Below are 12,026 nucleotides of genomic sequence, written 5' to 3'. Positions count from 1 at the left end.
TCGCCATATCAAATTTTTCACTTTGCTTAGGTACTTGAGACTCCATATCCCTTGCCATAGTGGTTTGAGCAACAGAGTGTCAAACTATCCAAGTTGTTGATTCTGGCTCTCCGTCTGCAGAAAACGATAGCCAGTCTTGATTGTGTAAGCATTAGTAGCATTGTAAGGCCAAATTAGCTCATCAGGCTGTTCTGTAATGCAAAGGGGTATGCTTTTCACCAACGCTACCTCGAATTCCATCAATGTTTCGTCTATCAAATCTATCCTCCAACATCTTCTGTCTTCATCAATTAAGCTATGAACCTTAGCTTCAACCAGCCCTCCTATTTGTGGAGATAAAATCGTTGGTGTGTGCCGTTAGGGCAGCCACCTATCTCCCTAAATATTGACAAACTTCCCATCACCAATTCTCCATATTGCTCCGGGCTTAATAACATCTCTCCCTTTTATGATGCTTTTCCATGCATAGGATGCCGAGCTTGGACATGTTGCTTCCATGATCGAACAATGTGGGAAAAATCTTGCTTTAAAAATCCAGTAGAAAAGCATAGATTTATCATGAAGGAGTCTCCAAGTTTGTTTGGCGAGCAATGCATTATTGAAGCATGATAAATCCTTGAAGCCCATCCTTCCTTGCTCCTTTGGCTTACATAGCTCTTCCCACCTTACCTAATGCGCCTTTCGACTATCTTCCCCTCGCTGCCCCTAAAAGAATCTTTGAATGAAAGCTTCAATGTCATGGCAAAGACCAACCGGTAATTTAAAACATGACATAGTATAAGTAGGGAGTGCTTGAGCCACCGCTTTAATCAAAATTTTTCTCCCAGCTTGTGATAGGAGCTTGCCTTCCCATCCTTGAAGCTTCTTCCACACTCTTTGCTTGATATTGTTAAAACTTTCCTTCTTTTTTCAGCCTATGAAACTTGGTAATCCCAAGTACTTCTCACATTATTTGATCACGGGTACTTCAAGAGCCTCTTGTATTGAAGCTTGCATCTGTTAGGAGGTAGATTTGCTGAAAAATAGAGTTGTTTTGTCTCTATTTATTTGTTGTCCAGATGCTCGTTCATAAGTGGATAGGATCTCCAAGAGCTTTTCACACTCATTTATTTTTGCCCTGCAAAAAATAAGGCTATCATTTGCAAAAAGGTGTGTTAGTTTTGGTGCACTTCAACAAATAGAAACACCCCTTATGTCTCCATTCTCCTCTGCTTTTCTTAATAATCCATGGATGCCCTCTGTGCATAATAGGAATAAGTATGGAGATAGTGGATCCCCTTGGTGCAGCCCCCTTGTAGACCATGTGGCTCCCTATTGATCAATACCAAATAAGTTGCTTTAGAGATACATTGCATGATCAGATTTATCCATGTGTCCCCACAACCCATCTTTTTCATTAGTTGCCCCATATATTGCCATTCTTCCCTATCATACGCCTTACTCATGTCTAATTTAAGTGCCATATACCCCGTCTCTCCTGAACTACAATTTCTCATGTAATGGAGAGTTTCAAAGGCCACCATAATATTATCAGAAATTGACCTATCCTTCACAAAAGCACTTTGTTGTTCTGACACTAAATGGGGTAGAATTTGTTTTCAACCTGTTAGCCAACACTTTTGAAAAAATTCTATACAAGACATTGCTAAGACTAATATGGCGATATTGTGAAACATATTCAAGTTTATTAACTTTAGGGATCAAAGTTATAAATGAATGACACAAAGATGGAGGGAGGCTACCCAAATTAAGGAATAATAAAATTGCATCAACAACGTCATTGCCCACCAAGGACTAGTAGTGTTGGTAGAAAATGTGCGGCATTCCATCCGGTCCGGGTGATTTCAAAAGAGCCATCTGCTTAAGGGCTGTCTCTACTTCTTCAGCCATAAACTCAATGCTGATCTTAGTTGTTACAACTTGAGGTACTTGTGCCAAAATCTCATCAAAGCTGTCCGGGTTTTGGGAGGTGAAAGGAGCTTGATAAAACTATAAACAATGTCCACCACACGGCTTGGAGTTGTGCACCATTGTCCATTATTGTTATACAACCCCTTAATATAATTTTTCCTCCTTCTTTGTGAAGCTTTGCTATGAAAAAACTTTGTATTCCTATCTCCATCTTTTAGCCACTGAACCTTCGCCCGCTGCCCCCACATCTGTGCCTCTCGATCAAGGAATTTGTTTATTTCTTTCTCTAATTTTTTCATCAAGTTCATCGACCCCCCACTGTATGCTAGGCTCTCAGCCTGGGCAAGTTTTTATTTATTTATTTTTTTTATTTTTCCAGCTCCCTTCTTACATTTTGGAAACATGTCTTGCTCCATTCGGTCAATCTTTTCCCACAAGTGTTAATCTTTTTTATCACTCTCTCACCCACTGGATTTGTACAGACCTGTTGCCAAACAACTGCAATTGTTGCCCCGCTCCCCGGTTCACTCATCCACATCTGCTCAAACTGAAAAGGCCTTTATTGCTTGCATTCCATTCCATCTGGAGTAATTAACAGTGGCTTATGGTCCGAAGTAGTAACATCTAGTTGATGAACTTGTGTATCCAGAAACAAAGAAAACCACTCATTGGTTGCCACCGCCCTATCCAACCTCTCCCATACTATGAAATTATCAAAATGCTTATGCCAAGTGAACCTTGATCCCATAAAACCAAGATCCATAAATCCACATTCATCGAAGATGTCTCTAAATGCTTGCATCTATGTGTGAGGTCGAACTCTTCCACCCAATTTCTCTGATTGCTTTATGACTTCATTAAAATCTCCCACACATAACCAAGGTGCTTGACTTCAGGTTCTCAAGTTTCTCAAACGTGCCTAAGCTTCAAGTCTGAGTCAAGTATCTGGTTCTCCGTAAAAACTTGTGAATTTCCACTCCCCTTCCTTATTTTTGCAAATTGTGGCATCAATATGGTTTTTCGAAATGTTCTCAATTGTTAAATCAAACTCCTCCTTCCAATACATCACCAAACCCCCTGATTTATTTCTCCTAGGTGTAACAAATCTGTGCTTAAACTTCAAATGATCTTGAATTAAAATTAGCCTAGCTTCATTCGTTCATGTCTCGGCTAAAAACACAACGGAGGGATCTTTTGCCCACACTCTTTCTGCAAACTGATTTTCTGTTCGTTGGTTCCTAAGCCCCCAACAGTTCCAACATAAAAGACTCATTACTTCTGGGAGGGCTGGGAACCAACCTCCGCCAATATCACATTGTCACCTTTGCCTACCCGAGAAACGGATTTCTTCTTCTTTTGTAACTCAGACTGACCCCCATTAGGATGAGCACTCCTTTTTTACCCCACTGCCTTTGCCATAATGACATTTGTGCTTGTGATGGACTTGGCCAAATGTTTCCAAGTAGCTGAGTTCCCTGTGTTGATGTTTGAAGTTTCGGGTATTACAAAGAGTGGTACATGAGAAAGACCATGTGGTGTTGTACGTGATTGAGTGGACTTCAAAAAGATTTCATTAATAGTCATTGACTCCAAAAGGTTTTCCTTACTCGTAGAAGAGTTTGATTCTGAATGAAATTCTATGGCTGCATCAAATTTTCTCAAATCACAATTTATTTCCTCAAGTTTCTCTTCAAACAGGTCAGCAAATAAACTTCTCATATTTTGTTCCGGATTAGTAGCATTGGCTTCACAAAAATCATTGTGATCCGTATGGAAATGGCTTGATTCCATCGGATTTGCCTCCTAAAAATTAGGGAATTTATTGCCTTCTTGATTTGGTGTCTCATTTCCTTTATCTAATCTTATAATCTTCGATGCTGATCCTCATCTTCGAATCACCACTGGTGGTTTTTTAGGTGGTTTTGAGGTGGGGGTTGTCGTCGGACCAATAGATTTTGTTTTATAGAATCCCAGAATAGATACTGAATTTCTTTTTGATTGCACGAAAGGTGGTGCTCTAATCCATGCACCGTATTGTTGAGCCTCAATTGGTAACGTACCCTTGCTCTCAATCCATAACTTGCAGTCTCAGTCATCGTGTGCGAGGCTGCCACACCAATAGCACAGGTTTGACAGTCGTTCATACTTGAAAGAGACTTATAGTTCCTTGCCATTCTCTAAAGAAATCACTCTGCCTCTGCACAAAGGTTTGGAAATATGCACCTTAACCCGTACTCGAATAAAGCCATCTCCCATAGTTTCTCCTTCATCCATGTTCTTATCCACTAGACCTACTACCCCACAGAATTTTTCAGCTACTGCCCTTGTTCGGAACCGGACTGGTATATAGTGTACCTGAATCTAGAAAGTAACTACATTAAATTCTATATTGAGTACATCAACCTCTTTATCATACCGATGTAGAATCATAAGGTGCTTGTCAAAGCTCCATGGTTTGGTATTCAAGACTCTCTCCATGTCAGTTTGGTTGTCAAAGGTAAAGAGGACCACATGATCACTCTCTTTAGTCACCCTAAAGTCGTTCTTCATTCTCCATAGGGGTGTGAATGTTTTTGCAATGGCCTCAACATTCAAAGCACGCTTAGTGAGAAACTTTGTAGCAAGGACAAAATCTGAAACTGCTTTCACTTTTGTAATGTTAAGGTGAGACCCTTCAACATCCGAAAGGGTAAGGCAACTCCAAGATTTTGCTAACTCATCCATCGATTTGAAACCAAGGAAATGAAAAAAAGAAAAAACTAAAAGAAACTAGAAAGTGTTTCCCCAACCCCGAAAGAAATGAAAAACCACAAAACCTTGAAGGTAAACTTGTTACCTCAAGGTACAAAAAACATCTTCAAAGAAGGGACGGCTATTCTATGACCTAGGAGAAGATGGAGAGGAGCCACCTTTCGCTAGCGAAGAGAAACTCTATGTGTTATGAGGGGTTTTAGTCAAGCTTAAAAATTCATGGCTGCAAAAATCATAATTTCTTGACCCAACACTAATAATTTTGGTATGTATTACAAAATAGATATCGTGGCTGCAAAAATCATATTGCAAAGATGATAAAAAGCCACAAAACATTTAATCATTTTATGGAAACCCTTTTTTTTTTATTGCCACAGATATAAAAATCAGTACAATGCATTTATTAATTTCATAGAATTAAAAATCGTATAATTATTTACTGTTTTCGATCAGAGTTCAACTTTTTTAAGCTACTGCTATTAACGTTTATTTATTTAAAACATCATCATCATCTCTATAGCACAGGTGTAAACAAGCACAACTGGCAAAAATTTAATTTGTTCTCCATTGTTGAAAATAAATTAAGGACCAACTCTTATTTTGTACAATTTTTTAATATAAAGCTGAAAGTTCCACCCACAAACAGAGAAAACCATACCTCAGAAGAATGCTACTAATTTGGTTTTTGAATCTTCAAATTACACTGTGATTCAACAACAATTAAGAACCAAAACATGGGATAGTCTTGTAATTTAGCTGATGACTGCCTAGTTGTTTGTAATGGATGGTTGTGTTATTTGGAAAGACAATCTTTGTTTTGGGTTTAAAAGGAAGGCATGCCAAGTGCTTGGATGTAAGTTTTAATCTCTACGGTACGTGGATTTGTTAGAAGGTGGTGTGACAGATTTTATTTAAAACAAAAGAGATATCTTTTTAAAAATTTACTGGAGGTAAGCTGGATCCTATTTTTAAATAAGTTTAAATTATATTCTATATTTAAACCATTATTTAGAAGCTTATCACAATTATAACAAATATCTATTAATAACATCATAATAAAACAACAATCATAATAAATTCTTATCAATAACTACTATAATTATCAAATTTTATATTTAATTTTTAATAGATAATCACAATCAAATCATAGGCAAAAGGAGAGAGATTTTTTTTTGTTTTTTTGGAAAAACAAATCTTCTTCCTTTTTAGAAAAAACTTTTCGGTGTATTTCAGGGGTTGGTGACTAGTTGAGTTAATGCTTTAATCCTAGATCATTTTGTAAGGATTACAAACAAATAAGTTGGTGAATATTATTATTTTTTTCTTTTGTGGAAGTTATGATTCAGATTTATTTTTTATCATTAGCCACATGGAAAATAACAATAATCTACTTTGGTTGATTAATTATCTTTCTAACAAATCACCTATACTTGGTACTTTTCCAAGAAATCACACGATGGCTTTACTTCTCGTGCTCCACATGCAACGTTGACAAAAGGCCCCCCGTCAAACAAGCCTACGTGGTAAACACCCATTGGTTGAAACCCATGTGAAGGTAGGATGGTTTCCACAGAGAATGAGAACTTATCTTTTGCCGTGATGGGCAACCTAGAATGGTTGACAAAGCAAAAAAATAAAATAAAGAATATTCAAAGTGGAAGTCTTAAAATTGTTCAAACGGGACCCCGAAATCCTCTATAAATACCTACTTCATGTTTCTCAACATCCACCAACATAAACAAACTATTAGTGCTTTTGCGTTTTGAAAGAGACTATACAAAACCATTAGTGCTTTTTGAGTTTTGAGAGAGACTATACAAAAAACCCATCCGTGCTTTCACACAAACCACAAAGAGAGAGAGAGGGAGAGATATGGGGTTGCTTGAGCTGGCTACAGGTTTTAACATAGCCGTGTTGCTGGTCTTTTTTCTCTTCCTGGTCACCTTAAGAGTGTTATTTTCTTGCTGGATTTCACCAACTCTTAAGTATTGGAAAATTCGGAGAAATGGGTTTGGAGGTCCAACTCCAAGTTTTCCTTTTGGTAACATTAAGGATATCGTTAAGATGTCCGGTGATTCTTCGTTGCAGTCTTCGAATTCTCCACATGATATACACTCAAATGTTTTTCCCTACTTTGCACAATGGCAAAAGAGTCATGGTGAGCTCCTAGCTAGCTAGCTAGATATATATTGATAAAAGTAAAACTATCTATGTGCTGTCAAATTTGAATCAATATTTGCATTTAGTCAAAAATATTATATCTGTATTTTATATATATATATATATATATATATTTTTTTTTTTTTTCATTTAGAAATTATTGGTAATACAATTGTATGGAAACACAAAAATGAAGTCCTTTAGACAAGGTATATACTACCAATGGAGTTCATCAACTATATACACTGCAAAGAGGTTGATTTTTTTAATTTTTTTTTAAATTTTTAAATTTTTTATTTTTTTATGATACAAAAATTTACATACTAGGTATCCATAAAATTTTGTGTAGGGCTAATATATAAGTGTAATTTGTGGTGTAGGAAAAACGTTCATATATTGGCTGGGCACAGAGCCATTTTTATATATAGCAGAACCTGAGTTCTTAAAGAAAATGTCTGGATCGGTCATGGCAAAGAGTTGGGGAAAGCCAACTGTGTTCAAAAATGATAGAGATCCTATGTTTGGCAATGGTTTGGTCATGGTTGAAGGAGATGAGTGGGTTCGCCAGCGACATGTCATTACTCCTGCATTCAATCCAATCAACCTGAAGGTCTCTCTCTCTCTCTTTATTCCTGATCTCTCACCCAAAATGGAAAAATATAGCTGATTCTATTAGAATCTAGAACTAAATTTCATTATAGTACATCCATAAAAGAAACAATAATTGGTCAACAAATTATCTTTCATTTAGTGTTTTTTTTTTTTTTTGGTTCTTACAAACATTAATTAGTAAAACATAACTATATACTTCTCCTTTACTTCTCAAAGTTAGTCTTTACTGATTAATTTCCATTCTGTTAATTAATTCCCACTAAAGATCTAAACTTTCTTTGTTTGTTTAATTTTCTAGGTTATGGCAAGCTTAATGGTGGAGTCAGCCACTAATATGCTAGATAATTGGACTACCTTCATTAATTTAGGAAAACCAGAGATTGATGCAGAGAGAGAAATTATAAAAACAGCTGGAGAGATCATTGCTAAGACAAGCTTTGGTGTAAGTTACAAAACTGGCCAGAATGTGTTAGAAAAACTAAGAGCCCTGCAAGTGACTCTCTTCAAGTCTAACCGTTTTGTGGGGGTCCCTTTTAGCAAATTCTTTTTCCCTAAGAAAACCCTAGAGGCCAAAAGACTTGGCAAGGAAATCGATCAACTGTTTTTATCAATCATAAACGATCGAAAAAATTCGATTAAAGGGAAAACTCCACAAGACTTGCTAGGCATATTGCTTCAAGGGAGTCCTGTTGATAGTCGATTAGGAAAGACATTATCACAGCAGGACTTAGTGGATGAGTGCAAGACTTTCTTCTTTGGAGGCCATGAGACAACAGCATTGGCAATCACGTGGACATTGTTACTTTTGGCCATGAATCCAGAGTGGCAAGACCAGTTGAGAGATGAGATCAGAGAAGTTGTTAAAGATGGAGAGATTGATGTTAATACGCTTGCTGGACTAAAGAAGGTATGATAAATTTTTTTTCATATCATATATTAGTAGCACTGTACTTGTGTCCTGTGAATTTGTTAGCTGGATATAGAGGCGCAATTAATGTCTTAAGGACTGTATAAAAATGAAATAAAAGGCAGTAAAGATACATTGTGGCTGTGATTTAAAAAAAAATAAATATGGGAATTAAGGTTGTAATCCTTGAACAGCATATATAGAGGTATAGAGTTTTGGGGATATGGTTGCCAGTTAAGAAAACCATATCATCTTAGAATTATTATAGAAATAAACATTGTTTTTGGGGGTGGGATAAGATAGAACCAACCGACTACAATACATCAGCAAATCTTTCTTTGTAATTTAATGAAGAATGAATATCTTCTTAGTTGGATGATACATGATAGGTGTTAGAAGTAGCCAAATTTATATGACCTAAAACACTAATTGGTTTAGTTTATGGGATAGACATGCATGCAGTCGTTCACATGCAAGATCAATAATGGTGAGAGAATTAATGCTTGAAATTAGATTTGTATGCATTATTTTTAACTTTTCATAATATTTATCACTCAAATATAAAGGGACTTCTGTCTGGTCTCATTTTTTAGAAATAAAATATTGTTCTAAAATTTTCCAACCAAAAAAAATGGAATAAAAAGGGTCACTCAAAAACTTTGAGTGCATTATGGGTTGGATTTTGAAATATATATGTTTTGATATATATTTTAAATTATTTTTTAATGTATATATATTTTTAAATTACCTAATTAATTATTTATTTACTTTTCAATTTTTAAACAAACATCTCAAGCTCTAGAGAAATAAAATCATTGTTTTAATTTTGAGATAATCTGATTTTGGATTCAAGAAACGGAGAACTAGAGAGACAATTATATTATCTATTACATGCAATCAAGGTTTCACAATGAATAAAAATCACACACTCATATATATATATATATATATATATATATATATAAACCCTACATTTTTTTGTAAAAGAAGAGAAGGGATTAAAAATTATTCTTACACAAGCCTAGTTAATGTCTTAGAAATTTATCCCTTCTTTTCTCTCTCTCTCTCTCTCATAAAAATAAGAAAGGAGCCAACCTATGAAAAGAGGTCAATGTTGGGCAAAAAAAGAGTGGCCAGGGCCAGCTATGCCAGGAGTTAAGCGCGTGGGGGCTGAAGCACATGATTATTATGCCTTGGACTCATTTGGATTGTTGGATAGAGAGTAGTATTGGTCATTGTCACGTAGATACTACTACTAAATGGCATTGCAAATTCAACAGTACCTCACTTTAGGGTACTATGCCACCTCCACACGCCCTACCTTGACATTTGCCATCATCCTATTGGCACGACCGTCCAAGATCTTTACTTTCCCAGATACACTTTGCGTTTTCTACTTGGGTCTCCGTCCATGTACAACCAGAGCTATGGATGGATATATGGAGGCCTGCCGGCCATGAATTCTATGTTTTTTTTTTCCCTTTTTATTTGGACAGATTTTTTTCCCTCACTTAATAATAATATTCTTTTTATAAAATATCAACTTCGATCAAGAGTTAGACTTAAGTATAAAATTAATAAACAAAAATCACAAAACCTAGGCATAGTTACTTAGGTATCTTAGTGAATAAATTACAATGATGAAGTATCATTTATAGAAAGATAAACTTGTTTACATGTAGTATTAGTTAACGTAATTATACGTTTGAATTTGAATTTAAGAACATGCATGCATAGATAAAAAGGGTTTTCTATTTATGATTTTTTACTAAACCATGTTGAAATCTTACAAATGTAATTGTAATTGTAGATGGGATGGGTGTTAAATGAGGTTCTTCGGCTTTACCCATCATCACCAAACGTACAAAGGCAAGCAAGAGAAGACATTCGAGTGGATGACTTAACAATTCCTAATGGAACCAACATGTGGATTGACGTGGTGGCCATGCACCATGACCTGGAACTGTGGGGTGAGGATGTGAATGAGTTCAAGCCAGAGAGGTTCAAGGGTGACATGTATGGAGGGTGCAAGCACAAGATGGGGTATCTGCCTTTTGGGTTTGGAGGAAGAATGTGTGTTGGTAGGAACTTGACGTTTATGGAGTATAAGATCGTCCTTACCCTAATTCTCTCTAGGTTTTCTCTTACCCTCTCCCCAACTTACACTCATTCTCCTACTATTTTGCTCTCTCTAAGGCCTAAGTATGGACTGCCTCTCAGATTTCAACCCCTTTAGACCAACTAGTTGGACATACCAACACCAACCGATTACTTTATTGTTCTAGCTAGTAAAATATAAACCACATGAAGCATTTGTCTTTCTTTTAGCTCGAAATATATATGTTGAATGAAAAGAACTTATTAATTACTCCCAAAACCATTCTGTGTATCTTCACCTATATTATGTTATGGGATCTTGTAGTGAAAAGCATGTGTTCTATATATCTTTCAAATTAGGAGAGAGCTTCGTCTCTTTTTATGTCCCAATATATATAACAGGTAGTCCTGCCTTCATTGTCAATATCTTTATGTCATATTTTTAAATGGTTGCCTGAAATGAATTGTCCTATTGATTGCTCTCATATGAGATAAAGACATCTATCAGTAGGTCGTTGTGACATTTCATTAGTCATTACAAAGTATATGCGAGCTCTAGCAAGTTGAAGATTCCATGAGACCTAGCAACAAAGCCTCATTGGTCATTAAGATCACACAATAAGAGGCTTGGATTCGAAATAGTAAATCATGCTAAATTCAAAATATCCCAAACCCAACCGAAAGAGATACGGTAGCTAGTAATAGAACTATATTCGCATACACATGCTTAATCAGGAGCTCATAAAATTTGACACCAAAACTGTGTGTCCAAACTGTACTTTACCCAAAAATTATTTTCCAACTCGAGAAGCAAATTCAACTTTGAATGAAATTTGATGCATTCGATAATGTCTCAATCAATAGAACTTTTGGCAAAGAAAGATTGAAAAAACACAATAAAGTAAAACTAATGCAAATAGAAAAAACAATTAAGAAATTTACTTGGATTAATCAAAAAACATTATAAACGTATCCAAAGCCTCTTGTGAGGATTTTACTAATAACAGACAATTACATAGAAGGCCTAAGTAATTTTTAGGTGCTCTCGAATTATGGAAAATTATGTTTTATTTTCTCATATTCATAGTGGAGTCCACTCATTAAACATAACCAAAGCCTTTTGTGAGAATTTTACTATTAACAAACAATTATATAGAAGGCTTGAGTAATTCTTAGGTACTTCCAGAGTAAGGAGAATGGTACTCCCTCCTATCACATTCATAGTAGAGTCTACTCATTAAATTCATAATGGAGTCTACAGTCTACCATAAATGTGAGAGGAAGGAGTACCATTTCACTATATTGCATAAACACCTAAAAATTTTCCGTGGTGAAAGACCAGTGAATTACGTACATCAATACTAGTTTTACAAAGGAAAAATTAAGGAAAATTACAATTTACCACCCTAAACTATGCACTAGATTTCACTTTACACCCTAAACTATTTGATTGCACACTTGGTACCCTAAACTATCACACTTATCACACTTTGCACCTTGATGTTATTTTTGTTGTTATATTTAACAGAATCTTACTGCATGTGACAAGACATGCTTCTTACTTAGGTAGAACAAAGTTAAGGGGAAA

The 12,026-nt window shown here is 35.7% G+C and overlaps 1 protein-coding gene across 1 annotated transcript; it reads left to right on the top strand.

The window, feature by feature from the left end:
• The first annotated feature begins 6,411 nt into the window (after positions 1-6,411).
• LOC126698512 (cytokinin hydroxylase-like) lies at positions 6,412-10,795 on the top strand. Its single transcript, XM_050395796.1, has 4 exons — positions 6,412-6,820; positions 7,203-7,432; positions 7,733-8,341; positions 10,152-10,795. Exons 1-4 carry the CDS (start codon positions 6,535-6,537, stop codon positions 10,575-10,577), a joined length of 1,551 nt encoding a protein of 516 aa, XP_050251753.1. The 5' UTR covers positions 6,412-6,534; the 3' UTR covers positions 10,578-10,795.
• The last annotated feature ends 1,231 nt before the right edge of the window (positions 10,796-12,026 follow it).

This window comes from Quercus robur, chromosome 9 (assembly GCF_932294415.1).
Source record: "Quercus robur chromosome 9, dhQueRobu3.1, whole genome shotgun sequence".
Lineage (NCBI taxonomy): Eukaryota > Viridiplantae > Streptophyta > Magnoliopsida > Fagales > Fagaceae > Quercus > Quercus robur.
The sequence above is the reverse complement of the archived record's forward strand: the minus strand, read 5'-3'. Positions and strand labels throughout refer to the sequence as shown.